The 23,319-nt window shown below is 26.6% G+C and overlaps 2 protein-coding genes across 2 annotated transcripts in view; one reads left to right on the forward strand and one right to left on the reverse strand.

Annotated features, from left to right (window-relative positions):
• Positions 1 to 23,319, forward strand: part of LOC130678222 (midasin) — a 93,150-nt gene that overhangs the window by 22,300 nt on the left and 47,531 nt on the right. The gene's annotated exons all lie outside the window — the stretch shown is intronic.
• Positions 1 to 23,319, reverse strand: part of LOC130678223 (uncharacterized) — a 47,506-nt gene that overhangs the window by 9,032 nt on the left and 15,155 nt on the right. The window contains exon 4 of the mRNA XM_057485315.1: positions 87 to 288. Coding sequence (XP_057341298.1) covers positions 87 to 288 — 202 coding nt within the window. The remainder of the gene's footprint in view (positions 1 to 86; positions 289 to 23,319) is intronic.

Below are 23,319 nucleotides of genomic sequence, written 5' to 3' on the forward strand. Positions count from 1 at the left end.
ACATGATATAAATCAAAAATAATTTTTCTTTCGTGTTGTATATATAATTTTTATTGACGTTAAGTATTGGTGTGGATTTTTATTACCTTCTGAGCTGACGTTTGGCAAGTATCAGTGCCATAAGTATTATATTGGCGCCCATTCCAAGTGCGCCGAGACTGAATATCACAGTTGCTTCGGTCACTCCACCGGGATGACACTGGAATACTTTTGTCGCATTAGATGTTACATTGCCAGACGCACCGATGCCGAACCGCAAATTAGCCCCTATCATGGCTACAGCCGAACCTAGGGAAATTATATATTTATATATATATATATACATACAAATAATTAATTGTTTTATTCACAAATATTAATTATGTAACTATTATGATACGCATGATAAATGTTTAATTTATTGTCGTGGTCATTTAATAATATGTACAAATAATATATATGGTAGTTTGTTAGGTATTCAAAGTTAAATCTAGTGTTATATTCAACGAGCTGCAGCCAACCGTTCAATTGTTCACTCACTCTGTCGCATATAAAAACAGTTTCATTCATTAAGTACTTTTTTTATATTTTTCTCACGCTATATTGCGTCTAACAATTGAAATTTTTTTTCTTTTTTTTTCTTTTAAATATTTTTTTATTAGTTTTAAGAATAATTTCTATAAGAACAAGTAATTAAATTATAATTAAACAAAAAGGGGATAAGACAGATTACTGAGAATAATGAACCGAATCTAAAAAATGAATACTATTATTATGATTATTTTTTTTTTTAATATTTTATAATTTCAATTTTGAAATTAATTATAACTTTGGTTAATTAACGTCCGCGAGAATTATTTGATTTAAATATGTCGTTTCCATTAAAACTGTACTGAAAATTTGAAATTCGTCAAACCAAATTTACTAAAATGTTCTTCGCTTGTATAAAGTTATCATTGAAAACTTTTAGTACAAATATTCGTAATAAAACCCGCTGAAGTATAAAAGTATTATAAACTTTAATGTATTATTTTTAATGCATTACTTCATTTCATTTATTTTAAATGAACTTTACTGTGAAAAATCGGGAGTGAATTCAGAGTGATTTCGAGTTTATTTAAATAATTTTTAATTATTTTTAATTTGGCAGTCATATCAACAAAACAAATTAGGGGTAAGCGAATCGAATAATTCAATTTTTCGATTAATTCGTAAATTTTCAAATTACCCAAAAGTAATCTAATTATTTGTATCTTTTCAAATTACTCGATTGGAATCAAGAAAATTCTGATCAGCTTTCAAATATTAAATTTTTATTTAATGGAAGGCTTACACTGTAAAAAATCAGGAATGAATTCGGAGTGATTACGGAATTTATTTAAATTTAAATTTATTCTGTCACTCGGAGTTCCTGGAGTTTTAGAAAAAATCACTACGCATACGGAATCAATAGGGATTTTGTTTTTTCAGCGGAGTTCGCATTCAGTCCGGATTTAATCCGCGTTCACTCCGCAAATTTTTGCAGTGTATATTAACGGAAACATATTAATAATTAATTTAAATCCAGTTTATGATTATATTGAAAATTAATGCACGTGTCTAACACACGACAGTAAATACAAGTAAATGTGCAGTGGAATAATTAAAGTCGTTACCAATGTCCCGCCTTAAAATTGAATCATCACTTGCATGAATATGTATGGTTAGCTCTATATATTCTATATACCTTTCCTTTACCATCAGAGGTTGAGGTTTTCTCATTAAAAGATCCGTAACGACTACGTCCTGAGTATGTACTACTGAGTATGTATGCATTGCACTAACAAAGCGACCTAAATGCTTTTACTCACGTCACGTAAAGGAATTAAATTTTCGAATATAAAGGATCGAGAAGTAAAAGAAAAAATAAAAAACGAAAATATACATTTTATTATATGACATGATAAAATAGAATTTCAAGTGCAATTATTTGCACTTATCACACAGAAGTCAAAAAGTCAAAAAAAACATCAGACAGTGAAATATTAAACCCATCATGTAGATAAAAATGCTTCAAATAAAAAATAATATTTTATTATTTTTTTCTTTTTTACATACAATTTAAACTAGAATAATCAAGTATTCTTAAAGCAGTTAATACTTTTAAAAAGTACTTGGCGCTTTTTTTTACTGTGATTCAAAGTTTTGTCACATTAAGTGTTTACGAGTTTAATTCTGAGGTCTTTTAAAGTACAGACATGTACTATCGTACATTAACATTTTTATTTATATGTATATGTATATATGTATTTACTTTTTAGAATTTCTTTTAGGAATTAAAATAAATTCACGCCAACGAGACCCAATTATGCAATCGCAAATAAACTCATTAATGCAGCACATTCAAATTCTATCTCATTCACTCGATATACATTTTTTTAATTCTATTTTTATCCATATATTTTTTTTCACTACTCTACGATAAAAAGTGACTCTCCAACTTCATCTGCCACTATCAGGAAATCCAATATTCAGAGAATTAAAGATAATTATTTTTTACACTATTCGATTTTTCATTTAACTTGTTAAAGTTTATTTAGGAATTGATATCCGCGTATAGATTCATTGAATATGTACATGATATCGAATAATTTATTTTACTGAAAATTTAATTTTGACATGTTAATTTCACTATTTGTCTATAAAAAAAATATTTGAAGCATTTTTAGAAAATGTGTGAGTGAAATTGATAAATTTTTATATGGCCGACAATTTAAAAAATTGAAAAAGTAAATTTTGATATTAAATTTAAAAATTGATTTTCAATTAAATTTATTTCTCATCTTGAATAAACAAAAAGAAAATTTTAAGTTTACATAATTTTAAATTCAGATAATGGATTTTATAATTCTGGACACGTTCCTAAATTTACACTCGTGGTTTTACATGTAAGAATAAAATGCATTCTAAATTTTTTATGAAACATCGCTTTAAATTTAGAACAGGAATTGATTCATTTATCTTTCCAATAATATTTTTCTTACAATTTTTCATCTTAATTTCAAGCACAAAATTAATTATTTTATTTTTTTCTGCTAAATTAATATATTTATTTTATAAATAAATGAAAATTCGATAATTTATGAATAGTCCTACTTAATAATTATAAAAATTACTTATTAAATAGAATTCAAAATTTTTTTTTTTAAATCCAAAATACTACAGTTTATATCCAACTGAAATTTTTGATGATTCTGAAGTCAGCCGACGTCTAATAATTTTTTAATTCTTTTTAGAACGATAAATTATAAAAAGAAAATATGTAAAAAAATTGCACCTATAGTTTTTTAAATTTTCTACATGTGTATTTTTTGGTTTTTTTCTTTTTTGTAATTGATTCATTGTAAAAAAAAGTTCGGAAATTTTTAATTTTCTGCTCACTTCAGGATCGTAAATTATTGAATAATTAACAAATTTTATTTTCACAATTTTTATTAAACTAAAATAATAAAATACGATAGATTTTTCTGCGTATTTCAATTTCATTTATAAAAACTCAATTATTCAAATCAAAAAGTATGAAACTTTTTTTTTTATAATTCTTCTGTATTTAAAAAAAAAATATTGTACTGAAATCTATAAATATTATTTCAATAAATTATTTAAAAACAAATTTTTTCGATTCGTTTCAGTTGATATTTTAACCGATTTTAGTTTTTGCGATAAATTTTTTATAAAAATAAACGAAAAAGTACAATACATATACTTAGAGTTCTTACGACTTTCTTTAAACTCAATAAAATTTTACTAGCAGGCGACTAGAGTTTGGATACGGTTGGATAACTTGGAGTGCCGACAATATAAGATTTCAAAAAATGTAACAAAGAATAAATCAGTAGAAAAAAAGCCTCCGTCGGTGGGTTAAAAGCTTTCTAATTGGGTCGGCGGTACCATTAATTAGATCTAGTTTTTGAATCTTTCTCATATCGTAAAGAAAAAAACGGTTAAAAGACAAAGGAAAAAGTTTAGTTTTATCACAAAAAACAGACCAAAGTTAAAGTTCTTCTCCATTATGTGCAATTACTCCTTTAAATTGCACATTTACGTTGAAAATGAACAGTTATCATATAATTTTAATACTTTATTTTATTTCAGATTTACTTTATGATATAATTGATTCAAACTTTATATCAAGGATATTTAATGGTGCTTACTATTATTGAAACTTTTAGCTGTTCAATAATGAATATATTACGAGAAATCTAAGGGAAGAGACCTAGTACCCGATCAGAGAAATAGTACCCGATCACTCATGTATTTGTATATCTATATTTAGTAGAATTTAATAAATATAGATATACAAAAACATGGTGTGATCGGGTACTAGGTCTCTTACCTTACTTCCATTTCGGCTGCCGAATGGCCTTTTTTTTTTTTATTTACACTGACAGTAAAAATAACGTAAAAAAAAAAATTCTTGATCTAAGAAATTAATTTATTTCAAATTTTCAATAAATTAATTCCTTGGATCAAAAATATATTTTTTTTTATAAACGTAATTTTTTTTCGGTGCATAATGGGTTAGGTCTCGTTGGAAAAACGCTTGAGAGATCAAAGGGCAAAAAACAAAAAATAATTTCTTTTTGTATACAAGAAATAACTTAGAGCTATCTTTTATAGTTTTAAAAATATATATCATGTTTTTACTTGCATCGTACAAGTAAAAAAAAAGAAAAAGAAAAAAGCTTATAGAGTTTTAAAATTTTTTTTAGCGAACAACAGACAATTTATTTGATTATTTTACAACTTAAATGTCTTTTTTGACAGTTAATGTGCTATCTTGAACTCGTAAAAATTGACGTAAGTGATAAAAGAAGTCGTTAGATGTGTTAGAAAGATGTGCAACAGCTTTTATTGCGCAATTGGGACGTTAAAACTTATGAGGGTGCTAGTCGATCGGTCAATGGGTCGAATGTCCCTTGCGGGTAAACACCTGGATGTGATATTCGGTTAACCACATATATCTATTTATGTCCGCAACTGAGTATATCGATAATAGTTTCATGAATTTTTTTTTCAACCGTTTTAAATTTTTTTTTTGCATCGTACCTATTTATATTTAATTCATATGTGTATTTTTATTCGTACAATTTAGAAGCGGCATAAATTTTAAATAATTTCTATATGTATTGAATTTAAATTAATATTTCAGTTTCGAGTTAACCGCAAATTACGGACGGTTTCAATCTCTATCAATGAATCATTAACAAGGTTTACGATAAAACTAGCTAATCAATTATTCTTATTATTAGAAATACCAGCAATTACTAATTAAATAGAAGAAATATTTATTATTAAAATTTAATTAATAATGATTTATTGAATAATTATTTTGTTACCAAGCAAATTTTAATTTTAATTGAAGGTATCGTAAATTGAATTAAATGAAAATATTTTTTAATGAAATATGTTGAAATAATTTTAATTGAGATATAAATTAAAAATGAGTAGGTACATATATAATAAATATTGTTGATAAATTTTAAAATGTAAAAATGAATCATGTTTTTCATTTGTATTTATTAAATACTAAGGGTATGCGAAACGGGTTTTAATCGAATCGAGTATAACTAATCGATTCGAATTATTCGATTTGATTCGATACGAATAATTCGTAAGCTCGAACTATTCGCACATCCTTATTAAATATTCGCGTTTTTATGAAATTTCTTGTAAACTTTAATTAATTAATTGAAAGTGATATATAGATTGAATTATTTGCTTGAATGAAGGAAACCAAAGGTAGATAAAAAAAGTAATAAATAAAAAGGAAATGGAAGAGAAATTGAAGCCGAGGTTCTGTCGGCTGGAAAAAAGTGACGGCTGTGAGATTTGAAAACGAAAGAAGGAAGGAAGGAAGGAAGGAAATAAAGTAGTATAGGAATAGAATAAAAAAATTAGAGAGATGATGTGAGGATGTGTGAAAATTTAATCTGAATCTCTGTCCCGGATGTGAAGCTGTCTTTTAAATGTACATTCTATAAGCTTATTCTTGAAACTGAAACCCTTTTATTCTGACTAATGCTTATTTTCCTTATCTTCAAACGTGTCATTGCCATTTCACGACTTTAAGTATCGCGTTTACAAAGCCGCAGTTAAACCCTGTATTTTCTTTCTTGATTGACCCTGAGCTTTAAAATAAAAGAAAACTTTTTACTTTTTTTTTTATTTTTTATTTTTCTTTTTCTATTTTCTCATTTGATATATCTTTTATTGTATTACATTTCTTTCTTCCAATATGTGCTATGGATTTATTTTACTACACATGGTTCTTCATTTTTTTTTATTTTTTGCCTGTACATAGTCTTTGATATTTTATCTAGTTTCAGTTGTACATGAGACAAAGCACAAGAATTAGGTATTCTCAGTCTATCGATCTGACAACAATTTATATGAGAATAAATTTGACGAAGATTGAGCTTAGATATTTCGCTTAGCTAGTAATCACTGAGATGAATAATTTATTAATATCGCTATCATGATGTTCTTATTAGAGATGTGCAAATGATTCGAATTTTTGAATTATTCGTATCGAATCGTATGATTCTGATAATTCGAATTTTTCGTAAGTTTTCGAATTATTCCAAAACTTTCTTTTGAATGACCTAAAATTGTAATATTTCTTCCAATAATTCAAATTTTTCTTAGAGGTAAATAGAGCTGAGACACGAACCTACAGAAAAATTAATTTTGGTTACTTAAAACCTAAGCTTTCCATTAAACAAAAATTAAATATTTTAAAGCTGGTCAGAATTTTTGCGATTCAAATCGAGTAATTTAAAAAGTTACAAATAATTATAAAACTTTTGAATCATTCGAACAGTTGCGAATTGTTCCAAAAGTTATGAATTATTCGAAAAGTTACAGATGATTCGAAAGTTAGAATTATTCGATTCGAACCCTTATAGTTCTTATTTTCACAAATATTTTTGCTAATTTTAAAAATCAATCAGTAAATTATAAAACTCATGCATTCAAAAAATTAAAAATAGTTTTGTTACGAAAATTAAATAAACTCTTTACAGTACACTTTGTTTTTTATTCATTTTGTTGATTGAAAATATTTCACTCGGATGGAAAAAAAAATTCGTTCCAAAATTATTTTTAAAAAAATCATAACAGTAAACTTCCTAATTTAAGTCCGTTCTGAACTTTGAGTTGATCATTTTAAAAATTCAATTTGATCTCGGTCTTAACCAGTTATAATTAAAGTCAACAAAACATTCGTAGTTTGTTTCAGTTGTTTTTTAAAATAACGTTCTCCAATTCAGCAAATTTCTCAAATCGAATTTCTTTTTCTTAAAAAATTTCAAAAACGTGCCTTAAAAGTCCTTGGTTGAAAATTTATCTGTGTGAATTCATTTCAAGTTCCAAGAATGATTAATTCAAATTTCAGAATTGTTTTAAGTATGGAAATTTACTGTTATAAACCTTTTCAGAAAAAATTTTTAGTACACGGGTTTCAACGAGTTTATTTCGATTTGATTTTCATTTCAAACCTATTAGTGTAGCATTCGTTATTTATCGAGTTCAGAATAATTAACTACAATACTTTAATCGATAAAAAAGACAGTTTCCAATGTTTTCTTTTGTTTTTTTTTTTATTTTACAACATCGGCCATAAATTTATTTGTTTTGATAATTTCTATAAATATTGCATGATTATAAATAAACAAGGCTTAATAACTCAGTGACGAAATAAAATTATGACAGCACCGCAGTGAGATATTCAATTGATATGCGAATACCAAAACAATCAACTGCTTATTGTAATATTTATAATACATTAATTAACACGAGCTTTGGTTAATCGTTTAAAATTATGAATAATTGAAATTTATGTATTTGTTAATTGCAATAACATTTTCCATTCTAGTTGGAATAATTATATGTTAAATTTAATGAGAATTAAATTTATAATAAATTGATAAATAAATATTAAGGGTGTGCGAATTGTGGTCGAATCGAATCAGATTATTCAAAAGTTTTTGAATTATTCGTAACTTTTGAAACTGTTCGATTCGAATTCGAAAATTCGGATCAGCTTTCAAACATTTAATTTTTATCTAACGGTGAGCTTAGATTTTTAAAGTAACCAAAATTAATTATCTCGTATATTTGTGTCCGAGTTATATTTGTTTCTGAAAAAAATTTGAATTATTTGAAAGAATATCAAAATTTTAATTTGTTTAGAAGAAAAGTTTTCGAAAATCTACGCATAACTCAAAAACTTTCGATTAATTTAAAAAGTTTCGAATGATCAGAAAATTTTTGGAAATTCGATTTATTCTATTCAAAGTTCGAATCGAACAGTTCTATTTGACTCTATACAAATAATTCGTGGGCTCCAACTACTCGCTCATTCCTAATAAATATATTAATTAATTAACGTGTAAATTCAGTATGATTTAAAATTTGTTGATGATTACGAAATGAAAATTTTAATATATAATTTTTACCAAACAATATATTTTGATAATATAATTGGATATAAATTGTATTTGAACTTGACAATAAATATCGAATTGGATGCAATAAAAAACTAAATTTTCGGCATTTTCAGACATTCGATATTTTTTTCATTTAATTTTAAATATTTATGTACCGTTTCACCTATAAAAATACAAAATACAGTAGATAAAAAAAAAAGTAATAATAAAAATGAAATATGAATGAGAATATTTTATTTTCATGTATCGGTAAAAATTTTTTAGGATCCTTTGTTGTTTGGATACGGACTAAGCTAAGACGTTGAAACGATAAGATGAGCAAAGAGCTGTGAAGGGATTCGTTTCCGACTTATATGTACGTATGTGGGGTCGTAAATCAGGCTTTATAAATCGTAAAACACAAAAGAAAAGTAAAAATAAAATCATGATGAAGATTAAGCTGCGCTGAGAAAAAGAATAAATTTTAAATTGATGAATAGAATAATTTCAGTCTACATACAAGTATTCATTCCAAATATTAATTTATTACTTTCCAGCAGATTCTAACAGATTAAAATAGAATTCCATTTTATCAGATATTTTATACATCCATTGAGGTTATTTTTAAAAGATTCAATTTATTTCATTATCTAAGATTATTGATGTAAAAAGTATAATTTTACTTTATTAATCAATTTGCATATTTTATTAGTATTGATTTACTTCGATTATTTATACACTAAAATACTGAACAGTATATTAGCTGCTGAATAAGTATAAACTTCCGGCAACAAAGATGCATTTACGTTGCGAGCCACAGGCAAGTAACGTAAACACGAGTATCGAAGTCCTGTTATCTTCCGGTATCATATAATAGTTTTTTTTTGTATTTAATACAAGCAGATAATATATTTTTACTTGCCGCTAAAAAAGTTAGAAACTTTCAAAAAAAGGAAAGTTATTGCTCGCGTTGAAATAGTTCATTTCAAAAATATTCGAAATGCAGAATTTTAAAATTTGAGACAGATTAGAACTTCAAGTTTAACTTTTTTTTTAATTTTACAGGATTTTAGTAGTAAAAAATGTCGTTGATTAAAAATTTTACATGAATAAATTTTAAGCCAGATGAGAATTTTTCTCTCGTTTAGAAAAAAGTTCGAAAATCTCCAATTTGAAAGTTTTTTAATGGAAGGAAAAAATGTTGGAAGTATCCGTTTTCAGAATTATGTTTAAAAATCTTATCATCTGGCTTAACACTACATAAGTTTTTAATCAATTATATTTTGACTACTAAAATCCTAAAAGTTAAACTTGAAGTTCTAATCTGTCTCAAATTTAGAAGTTCTAAATGTGGAAATTTGGTGGAATCTTTTAACAAAGAATTTTTTTTTTACACATATGACTTCAGTCCGATTTTCGATAACTGAAATTTCAACAGATCTTTGCGAGCAAACCTTATCAAAAAAATTAATGTGGGATTGCATGGGAACCCATAGGAATCCACATAGGAAAGAATGAATTTACGTAAGAGCCCATAGGAATTAATATATAGGAGTGTATGGATTTATATAAGAATCCATGTAGGAAACAACGGGTATCTGGACTCCCATATAGGAAATTCACACAGAAAGCTGTGGGTACCTGGATTTACATTTTGACATGGCGCAGATTCCCATGCAAAATCGAGGTAAAAAACCACAGTGGTTCCCATTTGAATTTGGCATGGTGGGGATTCCCACAGTAACATATGTGAGAATCTATATCGGGATCTATGCTAGATTCCTATAGAAAACACATATGGGAATTCATCCGAAAACGCCATGTGGGAACCCACGTACACTGCAAAAAGAGCGATGTTAAAAATAGACTCATTTTAACTCCGCCCGGTGTTAAAATAAAATTACACCGGTGTAGGAGGAGTAATTCACCGGTGTTAAAAATACCGGTGTTAAATCAGGGTAACCGGTGTAAAAGCGGAGTAAAATCAGTGTAAAAGCGGGGTAACCGGTGTAAAAACGGAGTAATATCGGTGTAAAAGCTGGGTAAACTGCGTCCGCTTGGAGTATTAACTTGAAAGATTATAAAACACAAAAAATGTCAGTTCTTTATGGAAATTAATAAAGAATATTATTTATTAACAAGTATAGTGATCGAGTCAGTACAAATATTCATAAAGTAAAATATTTTAACACCGGTACAGAATATTTACACCGGCGGCTGCGTTATTTTCACACCGCTTTCGGTGTTGAAATTTAACACCGCCAATTTTAACACCTACACCGCTAGGACTTACCCCGGTGATTTTTTACAGTGTAGGAATCTAGGCTGGATTCCCATAGGGATTTTTTTAATAGTGAAGCATTAGAATATAAATGAAGTAGTGGTTTTAGCCAAAATACTATAACGCGTTTCGCTTACATTGAGGATAATTTCGTCACCATATTTATGTTCATGGCATAATAAAAAATTTATAAACAAAACTAATCACAGTATTGTAGATAATATTTATCATATTTTGGTCTTATCCTTTGTCAATCAAAGACGTATTTTTTCTTACATAGTTTGCGAAAGATTTACTTGTATAATAGCTTTGAAGTTTTGTTGCATAACAATTCTACGCTAATCTGTTGAAATGTTAATCGATACAAATGTTTTGAACCATATAATTATTTTGTTTGAAGTAACTAATGAATGATTTCTCAAGTTATATATTTCATTTTTTAATGCAAATTGAACAATTAACATTTTAACTAGTCTTCAGTTAAAATATATGTAAAACAAATTTTAATTATTATTTTTTTTTACCGCGAATAATTGAAAAATAATAATGTAAAGCATTTTAATTGAGTAATTTCACATGAAACGTTATTTTTTATTGTGCAGTTGACAATTTACATATTTTTCAATATTACTGTGAGATTAATAGAAGGGTTTGACGTTTTTGGAACACAAGAATTTAAATTATCGAATGATCATTTAATTTTATTTTGCTGCAAACAAATGTACGCTAGACATGTTTATGTTCACGATTTTTTACAGGATGAAATCGCATTCGGTTTACTTTAAAAATGATTAATGCAAAATTTATTTAAGCAGATTTATAAAAAACCATATACTTTATTCAATATCAATTCAGCTTTTAGATATAACATATCAATTGATTGTAAGCTTTTACTTGAATCCACCTCATTGATTTAATGAATAAATTCAATGCTTTATACCTCCAGAAGTGTTGATCAAACATTTTAGCTGTTCGAGGACTTTGGAAATAATCTTGAACAAGTCGGAAATTTATCGTAAACGTTTAAATAAGATTTAAATATATGAAAAATTGAAAAATATTTTTCTATTCATTACTCGTATTTCAATAATAATTAATTATTCATTTTATGTTCAAAATTACTATAAATTTCTTCTACAATCATCTTTGTGATGAAAAGTCTTTGGGAAAAGTTTTTTTAATCCTCTGTTACACCATTCTCGCATTCTCGGGTCGTTGCATTGCCTGATGACTGCTTCATTTTCCCTTGAGATTCGCTTAAAGTTTGCGCATGCTCTGATTGTTCTTCTAGTTAAAATGTGCATAATTTTGTATTCTTTTCTTATTCTTCCTTTTTTAACCCCTTGACAACGAAAAACTCTCTGTAGTAGCGAAAACTGTGAGCTTTCTAGATTTATGGATGCTTGAAATTCTGAGTTGAATGCGCTGATTGGTTTTTTTTTCATGACTTCAACGTCCTCATTTAAAAATCTTACGTTCCTAATTTTTTTTTTTTCTTGTCTAAGTTTAACTTTATAAACTTATCAGATTCAAAATTCCGAAGACTATTTATGCAAAATATGTATTGAAGGAGCTTTACATATTAATACGATTAATATATATGTATATATATTGAGTGTTTTAATTCATATGTAAATTTAATTGTCAGCCTGTAAGAGCGAGAACTCATTCAAAACAAGCAAACCCAATGGCATTATTAGGAACTTCGTAACTTTTCCTATTCATGCATAAATGTTCTATAACTTTTGTTTCTGGCAGCTCAAATTAATAATTTTTATTTTATTATCGGTAGTAAATAATGATAGTATACTTAAGTTATCATTACATTAACAATTTACTAACAAAAATATATAATTTAACGCTTACTCGGTCCCTACTGATTCACTTACGTAAAAATCATAATTAGATTTAATTGAATACTTTCAACTAAAACAAATTCGTACATTTCCCTGCTTAAAAAATCCGATAGATTCTTAAAGCTGTATGTATAAGGCCCTATACTTAACTGTAGCACTTCTCATAGAACTCATTCATTCTTACACTGATAAAATAGTTGACTTGAGTCAAGAGAAAAAATTCTTGAGTCAAGAAATTATTTTTGGTTTCTATGAGATTTTCTAAACAGGGTTGAAAGATAATTTATTAGTGAATAAAACGAACATAATTTCAAGTCGCTTTTTTTAAAAAATAATGATTAGAAAAAAAAAAAAAAAAAAAAAAAAAGTAAAAAAAACCTGTGATGTCCGTCAGTATGTACGGATGTTAGTCAACACAATAACTTTAAAAATAGACAACCGATTAATCTGTTTCGTTTTTTATTACACTTTAATTCTTAAATAAAAGAACTCTATGGAAAATTACTATCCAAATCTTTTTGGGTTAATTATTATTAATTAAAACTTAAAACTGGCAATTCATTAAAAAATTCATCTGCCATTTTTTTTTTTTTATCATTTTCATTGTTTTTTTTTTACTTTCTTGCATATCGGAACGCCATCTATTAATCACTTTTTAAATGAAAAAGTGAGTTGTGCACTTTTGGATTTTCCAACTTTTTTACTTTTTAAATTCACTCAGTTAATTTTACTGAAAATTATTTGATTGTGATTTTTAAAAATTGGATAAAGTGTAATTAGTGATTATCAATGATATAATAAAAACAAAATTCTGGATAGAAATTCATTGATACGTTTCTAAGCAAATAAATTATTTTTGAATTGAATATTATTCGAAACATAATACAATTAATTTGATTTTAATGAATTAATTTAACAGTAATGACAGTTGAAAACTTACAAATTTATTATATAGAAATTGTTATCGCAAAAAAAAAATTTTCTGATATGTTTGATTTTGATTAGGGTAGAAGTACCGTTTTTGGCCACTTTAGGGCCAGTTTTGGCCACTTAGAAATTTCGAATAAAATAAATTGTAAAATGCGCAACAACATAATTTTTTTTTTTAAATGTGTTTGAAGATATTTTTATCACATTATTGCAATGAAATTTTTTTTCATACGTTTTCATTATTTAAAATAAAGTATTAAATGTCAAAAAATGGAGCAGTGGCCACAAATGGTACTTCTACTCTATAGTACAGTAGTTGAATATAGTACAGTAGTTCCGGTTAATTGGAAAGACCTAACCTTAATAAAGACTCGTTTTCTAATTAAGCGATTCAAAGTATTCCTCATCAACTTCGAAAAACATGGAATCATTTAAAAGTTTTGTAAATGTAATTGATGCATTTAATTTGAATGTAGACTTCGTTAAAATATTTCCAATAGAAATAACTCAAATGATTTTCAATAAATTAGATCCTTGGTCTTTGTTAGTCGTTTCTAAAGTTTCTCGTAAATGGCGAAGTGTCTGTGAAAGTGATTCTCGGTTAAGAAAAACTGCCAGAGAGTATCTTCGTAAAAGAAAACAACGATTATTTAGTATTAAATCAAATCGTATATTTGAGATACGGGCATGTAATCGTGAGAGTAGATCACGTTCTTTTGTTTGTTACTTAACAAACACTTGTGTAGGAAAAAGAAAAAGATCAGCCTCTGTGGACGATAGACAAAATAATGGCGCGAAAAGATTAAAAAGAAGTATTTCAAAATTAAGGTAGATTATAGTTCATTGGTACTATTTTAGATTACACTTTTAAATTCAAATTGTAATTCACTTTTTTTTTATTTGGGTAGCGCATTTTTTAACGAAATTAACGATAAAAAAATTGACGAGTTGAGTTATTTATTTCAACAAAATACAGTGATATTATTTATAACATTTATTTTAAAAAATGTTATCAAAATAAAGTAAACGTAATTAGAAAATGTAAATTGAAAGTTTTCAACAGAAAATAAAGCAAAATTAAAATTTTTTCAATTCTATTTTCTCTTGTGTTATATTTTTTTTTTTTCTATAAATTATATTTCGGTATTTTCAAATTTATTACAATATTATTTGAATATTCATCAAATATATAAACATTAAATACAAAAGGGAACTCATAAATCTTTTGGATCATACTTCGTATAATGTAAACTCTAATGAAGTTTCAAAAACTTTATTGTAATTTATCACCAGTATTTTGATCTTCATAAACACATTACGTATATATTTGTATTATTAGATATAATTATCTATTTCTTGAACGATATTTGTATTAATTATTATGAAGTATTTGCTTGTTTGTGATAAAGATTTTGTGATTTGTCATTATATTAGATGACATAATAAAAAATATTTATATTTATGTTTATAATTTAGCGTATCAGTGTATGAAAATAAATAAACTGAAATGCAAATAAACTTTGATAATAAATATAGATTAAAAACTCTTCGCTTCAACTTATTATTTTATCAGGATAGCCGTATCAATTAATAGGATAATTAAGTTTAAAGTAGTTTTTAATAGCCTACTACTTAAGAAGTATTTCCTTAAGTACAGAGGTTGGAGAATTTGATATAAAGACGAGTATTTAAAACTTTTTTCGTATTTATGATATACAGAATGTAAACAAAATCATTTGAGATTATTTTTATTGTATTTAAAATTTATCAATCGATAAATACATCTATATATATATATATATATATAGGGGAGGGAGGGGTGAAAAGAAATACTAAGTTTTTGGAAACTCAATTACGTTACTTTTTTTATTTTAATGACATTCAAAGTGAATAGAAAAAATTTTCAGCTGCCGGTAAAAAAAAAAAAATAATAATTTTCTTTTTTTTGTGGGCAAATTGGGGTACCTCTGAAAAGATATGAAAAAACAAATTTCTGGAAATTAAATAAATTTGATTAAATTAAATTTTCTTACAAGTAATTCACATAAAGAAAAATTACATTTCACATAATTATTGAATGCAAAGGAAGAAAAAAAAAATTTTTAATAGTTTTTATCATAAATCAAAAGTCATTAACATTTTTCGGCTGAAACTTTCGATTTTTGAAAAAGTTAAACAAAAAAAAAAAATACAAAATAATGCTCAATTATATTTACAAAAGTGATTTTGGAATGTTTAGCAAATATTTAAAAAAACAAACTTTTTTGTATAAAATTTTTGGGGTACTTCGTTTTGCCCCTTTCTCTTCTACAAATGTATATATTTATGTATTTAGGATATACTTTTAACTGAACGACGTGTTCAAATTATTTTCTTCACACCAATAAATTAAGACTAAAGATTTTTAGTTCAAAAAAATACTATTTGTTATCAACAAATATGAATTAAAAAAAATTCGAAAAACTTGAAATAAATGAGTTAATATAAATAACAAAAAAAAAAAGCTTTTAAAAAAAAGTTTGAAATTTCATCTATATGAAATTAGTGTAAAGTCGTTTTCATCGATTTTCAGTGTATCGTAACTGGGTGATCCATCTGTCTCGTTACGTATATAATACATCCTAGTTAGGATAGAAGGTTCTCTCGGAAGGAGAAATGTCGAGCTGACGCCAACAAATGCTTTATAGGACGCCTGTAAGCGGGGGTAAGTGACCAGGGACAAAGTGTTAGGGCAACTGTAATTCGCGAAATCCTATCTTCTAGAAATCTTGGCCGGCATTCCCTAGCATCAGGTATACGAGTAATAGGCAAATCTGCCAAGGCAAAAGGGAACTAGAGTTAGGATGGAATTTCTCCGCAAGGTAGGATGGTCAAGTGGATAATATAAGCGTACCAACAGTAGTTTCTACCTCAGTATATATAGTAACTAGTTACCACAGTTACCACTGACACTTCTGCTCTCTCTTTCTCCCTTTCTCTGTCTCTCTCGCTCTATTCGTCTCTTTAGATTAGCTTTATAGCTGAGTAAATAATCTATAGTTCATATACAGCCATATATCTATTTTAGTATGCTATAAAGGTCATACAATCGTCAATAACATAAATTATCCTATGATTACAGTTGTAATTTCAACTTTTACTAATTGATCATTTATCCTCATTTATTCGACTACATTTACAAATCCATAGGATTGTATTGAACTAATAACTATTTTAAATTATTCAAAAATATATTATTCAAATGAGTTCATTATTGAAACTGCGATCTAAGTATTATTAGACACAAAAGTTCTGTAACTAAATTTTTCTATAATATTCTATGACATTTGTGAAAAGTCACACAGAAAAAAATAATTTCTTAACGCGAAAAATTGTTACTCGCTTCGAGAAAATTTTTACTTGTCTCAAGAAATTGTTACATTATGAATTGAAAATGAAAAATTTCCTTGAGGTGAGAAAAAATCTTTCGAGGATAGAGAAAATTTCTAACGTCAAGAAATTTTTTCCAGTTAATAAGAAAATTTTAGACTTCATTTCACAATCCAAAATTTGTCTAGCGCTAAGAAATACTTTTTGCCTGTGTAATATTCAAAATTCTATTTAACAGAAATTAACAAAAATGACTTTAATCTATTATTATCATTATTGAGAAATTTCTTAATTGTATTATAAATTTAGTATAACGATTTGTTTAATACTTTGTTTTTATTTCTTTATTATATAAACTATATTATTTTAGGCGGATAATGAATTCGGGTAGTAAATCATTGATTGTGAACAAAATAAAAAGTATTATTTAAAATAATGTATATTATACCCTGGAGTATTGTATATAAATATTTAATGAGTTTATGAAGGCTCGTAACAAGATGTAAATATTTAATTATTTTTTTTAAAAATAACATTCATAAAATTATTCAAGAAACATTTAACTATAACCTTCTTGGTTCAAATTTATTAAATTACTGCACATTTATTTATCAAATATTAATAGTTTAAATTTATCGATTATTAAATATATTCCCAATATAAAATTATTTTCTTGCAAATTGAATTTGGTTTAAAAAATTAAATTATTCGAACTTTTTTTTCATTCATGAATTTACGATTTTATTTTCTATCATTAAAAATTAACATTTTTGGAACTTCAATAGTTATCTTTGGAATATAATCTACCCGTGTAAAAAAAATTTGTTCCGAAAGCATTCCTGACAGTGAACTTCAAAAATTGAAACAATTCTGGACTTTCAGTTGATTATTTTTGGAACTTTAAAATAATTACAAGTGTGAAAAATTTTCAACTAGTGTGGATTTTTCGTGTGGTTTATTTATTTATTTATTTTTATTAATTTTTTAAGCAAAATTGATTTGAATTGACAATTTTGTGAGTTTATAAAATATTCATAATCTATACTAACCACTAATTTTTTGGACCTTATTCGAACAAGTCAAAAAGTAAAAATAAATTTGACCTTCCTAAAAAAATTATAATAGAATCAAAAAATGTTCATAAATATTTTCAAATCATTTTATCATTTTCGTCTCTTACCTGAATAATTTTGGTAAGAGTCGAAAATATTGATAATTCCTAATTAATTCCTTTCTTTTGAATGTTCTTCAAACCCAAAAAATTGTCAAATCAAATTATTTTTGCTCAAAAAATAAAAAAATAAATAAAACGCGCAGAAGAAACCTTCACCAGTCGAAAATTATTTACTTTCTTGTTTTTTCAAAGTTTAAAAAAGTTCAACTTACAGTTCAGAATTGCCTCAATTTTTAAAATTCACTGCCGTAAACCTTTTTGGAACATTTTTGAAAAGATTATTTTCACACGGTTAGTTATGAATTTAATTTATAAAAATTGAAAAATGATTGATATTTGAATTTGACTGGATAAAACTTTATTTTCTAGTTTAAGAGTTTTCAAATTGCTAAAAAATAAATGGAATAAAAAAAATATTTAAAATGAGTTTTAAAAACAATCAACAATAGATTCTAAGCTTAACTTTTCCAATAACGTTTTTTGTCCCCAATTACTAACCTTAATACTTTTGATTCAGTCAATCAATAAATGAAAAATTATTGAGTGTAAGCCTAGTGAAAGTGTGAATAGTGATAAAATAGATAAAAAACAAGAAAAAAAGAAAGAAAGAAAGAAAGAAAGAGGTAAAAGAAGAAGCTTAAGAGTTGATAAAATTCTGCCAAGTAATACTGTGAAATTTCTACTTGTAATTTCGGATAATATCAACGTTTGGTCTACTGCCAGGTGGATTTATCTAAAGATATTTTTTCAAATGAAAAAACTTTTCGCAAAGAAAATTTCAAGAACTTTATTGTTCATTTTTAAAGTCAGTTTTATAATTCTTCTTTCCTTTTTCTACATTCACTTTTTTCCGTTACTATGGCAAGTGACAGAAGTTAAATGAACAACAAAATACAGTCGGAGAGTAAAGTAGATTGTACAAGGAGGTTTCAGTGCTGTAATAGTAGGCGGAAAGCTTATAAACTGAGGTGTAGCAGCAACACAGTTATCCAAACTCTCTGACCTCTTGAACTTTAAGAACCTACAGAACTGAACAACTTTCCTTAATGGTGGAAGCTCTTTTGGAACTCCTTTGAAGTATTGTTCGGTATCGAGAAAAAAAAGGTGGAAAATGTTACAAGTCAATCGATGTCTCGAGGTATTATCGCTATCCATAGATTCCAATCCTTCTAAGTGAAGTGTTTTATCAATCTTATTGGTATGATGAATTTCCTACAGAATGTTCGATCAATAGTTTGATTTTTTTTTTTTATTTTTACTTTTGTTTATTTTATTCTTGTTTACCGAACATACAATAGTACTAGACAAGCTTGCTTAAGACAACTTTTAAGATTATACATTTTTTGTACGACTTTGTTCTTCACTTTGTTTGTTTTTTAGAATTTGTAAAAAGTGAGTTTTTAGCTTCTTCTTATTTTCTTAGCTTTTAGTGAAAAAAAAAAAAAAAAAAAAATTAAACAAATTTAAGAAAGAAAATTCACCTTTTCTCAAACTCAGAGTCACCCGAAACAGCTAGTAGTACATGAGTTTGTTAGCGTGACTCATACTTCAGACGTCAAGTAAAAAATTTTTTTCATACAAGTGTCATTAAATATTCAACGTTTTGCCTATAGCTAGTTTTCTTCGGTTCTGCTAGTTTTATAAAACATTTTTTCTTTAAAGTACCAGCATATTTTTATTTTATTACGAAATTTTTATTGTAGAAAAATAATAAATCTCAATTCTACATTTTGTTTCATTAATTTTATAAAATTATACATGAAAAATATTTCACTACTACATCACAGAGTTTTCAAGTAGATTTATTATTTTTTTAAATAATTCAGGAATTTAAATTATGCAGCGCAGTAAAAAATTTTTTGTTGATGTGTTGAAAACAAATATTGTTTTTTTTTTCTTCACTTTGAAAATTTGTGAGAGAAAATATTCTGCAAGTAAGTTCTTGTTATTGTTATATGGAAAAACAAATATATGAATTTTTATCAGAACAACTTTGTATAAATTTAGATAACGAAAAAAGTAAAGTCAGCATTCAAAAAATATCGCACTGAAGTGCATCGAATATTGATTTTTTATTTTATAAACTTTTTTTTTTACCTTAAATTCTTTTTATTGACTCTGACGTATCAATCGTTCTTCATTAGAGTGCGCTCATCCTTATATCATGATAAATATCATGAATTTTTTATTTTATACTATTTCCCTTAGGTAATATTATCAATAAATATCGATATCTTAGTAGCGTTCGGTACTCATGTTTTAATTTAACATATTGGAACCAGACTGAATGTTCAAGTATCATAAAATATTATTTTTACACTTAAGTTATCTATTAATATATTAATACCGTAAGTAAAAAATTCGGAGTGATGGCACTCAGATTGCCGGCGTTTAACAAAAAATCAGTCCGCATACGAAGTAAATAGGGAGTTTGTTTTTCAGCGGAGTAATTTCAGAGTGATCTGAATTTTATTTTAAGCGACATTCAATCCGATTCCAAGTTTTAACATTAAAATAAATTTCCCTTCGGAGTGAATTTCACTCTGAGGGGATTAAATAATCAACAGTTATTCGCTTCGCATTCACTCTGGATTTAATCCGCGTTCCCTCCACAATTTTTTCACAATCTATCAATTATATTTAATTAAGAAAAAAATAATATACTTAATTACAAATATACTGTATACGCTCTAAAAAAATCGGAAGTGAATTTGGAGTGATTATGGATTTTATTTAAATCTGAATTCACTTCGGAGAAAATAGGGAGTTTGTTTTTTTAGTGGAGTGATCTGGATTTCATTGGAATCCGCATCCACTTTAATTCGGAGTTTTGATATTAAAATAAACTCCCCTTCGGAGTGAATTTCACTTTGAGGAGATTAAATAATCAACAGTTATCCGCTCCGCATTCACTCCGGATTTACTCCGTTAATTTTTTAGAGTATAATCATAATATCAAATATTAATAAATCGAAATAATCGAAATAAATCCAACGAATTTCATTATAAGTAAAAAGTTTTTTCATTACAGAATCCATTAAAACTCTTGAGCACTGAGAAAAACGCGACAAAAAAAATCTATCAGCATTTTATTATCATAAAATTTTATATTTATTATTGATTTAATAGTTTATATCAACGTTTACATAAATTTATAACGAATTAAACAGTTTATGAAAACATGAATCTACACTTGTGCAGTTCTCTGTCTGATCGAGCATACGTTAACATTCAAATCACGCATTATTAGCTTACCTCAAATTTATTGCTACGTTACGGCATGTCAGCATTAATTTCCTGCAGTTTTAATTTGATTTATTACTGATCAATCTGAATAATTTTGAACGAATTCTATTTATAATTAGAAATAAAAGTAGCAGATGAAAAAATCATCTTATTTATTATAAATTAAAAAGTGTTAAATCAAAAAACAATTATAGAGGGAAATAAATGCAATTAAATATTATCAATTGTTGACATAAAATTTTCTTCAATTATTTTATAAATAATTATAATTATTCAGGTGAAAGTAGTAACGTAAGACAAAGGAATTGTCAGACAATTGACTAGCGAAAAATTTACCAATGTTGATTTTTTGAATTTAACGGCGATTTCCGCGCCAACTTTATTCTGCCCAGAAAATTATTTTAGGAAAAATTGATCAAAAAATTTTTTACTGCCATTTCGCATCTAAATAGAAGTGAAGAGAAATTTTTTACAAATATTTTTGAATAAACAAATCGGTTGTTATGTTGAGTGATACGACTTGCATTTTACTTATAATTATAAGTACTCGTAAATTTAAAATTGTCTAGGAAATTGTTTTATAAAAAATTTACCGATAACTTTTTGACGTCAATTGACAAGCAATGGCCATCTCATTTTTCGTGATCTTACTAAACATAAAAATGATGATCATTTTGCATCACTTGAAAGTTATTATCTAAAGATTTTTTTTTCAGGATTTTTATCCTATTAATTTTCATAAATTCAAAAAAAACGTAGTAATGAAATATTCGCTCAGAGTTAATTTTTTTTCATCTTAAAATCATTTATCCTGACTAAATTGATGAGAAACATCGAATATTCGTAGCTAATATTCTCTCATTGATTTAATATTTTATTCTTGAAATAATAAATTATCAACTAATTGTATTTCAGATTCTATTCGAACTTTATTTTTCTAGTAACATAAATATCAATTATATTAACAGGCTCAGTGATAAAAAAAAATGCTCATAAAATTTCTATATAATCAATTTCCGTAACCAGAAAAATTTATTTGCCAGTATTTGATTAATTATCCATTTTGTCTCGTCTAAATTTATTATTTGGAAGTACCTTTAAACTATCGGGGCTTATAGTCACTGATTGCAGTAATATATGAAAGTCTCAGTGTGGATATAATCCTAAATGTTTAATTGTCTCTGGAGAAACACTCAACCGCGCTTCCTTGCTCTCGTATCGACTGCTTGTGATTTGCTAAAGCTTCCTGTCGTCCGTTTCCTGGTCTTTTACTTTACAATAGAAGCATAATATACATATATTTGTTGTACATGATATGTGTCATATATTGTACAAGAGTAAGTGAGGTTTGATTTCTGTACATTTCGTTAATTAAGTTGTGATCAAGAATATTGCTGTAGACAATGTATCACACGTCTAAATGAGTCCTTCGAGAATATCATGAATAGACATGATATATGTCTCATGGGTTGTCTAAGCACTCATGCATCGTCTGGTGTGAAATGAATTGATGTGATGATTCTAATCAGCTTATTAACAATTTTTCTAGATTATTAATACACTGTAAAAAAAATGTTGGTGTTAAAATGTGAAAATGCTCCCCGAAGACTTCCCACAGTCTGTTCGTTGTGAATTGACGGTGTAAAATATCGAGGGATGTACTTTTGACATGTTATGAGTTTTTTTTCACACTGTTTGGTGTTATTAGCTCAAATATTATCCGGTAATATAATCTGTAGATTATTTTTAAATAAAAATTAAATACCTAGTGTCAAAGTAATCGAGAATTTTGAATAAATAACTTACACATTTACACCATTGGCGGTGTGAACCTCTAATTTGCACGATCTAAAATTTAACACCGTGCTATGTGTAACTTTCACACCGGCAGTGTTAAAAATTCTAACACCAAATCAAATTAACTCAACAACTTGGACTCAAAATTTTTTACAGTATACACTGGAAAAAATTTTGGTGTGAGAATGGCCCCCGAGAACTTTACACAGCCGTGTAGTG

The sequence above is a fragment of the Microplitis mediator genome, chromosome 1, assembly GCF_029852145.1.
Source record: "Microplitis mediator isolate UGA2020A chromosome 1, iyMicMedi2.1, whole genome shotgun sequence".
NCBI classification, from domain to species: domain Eukaryota; kingdom Metazoa; phylum Arthropoda; class Insecta; order Hymenoptera; family Braconidae; genus Microplitis; species Microplitis mediator.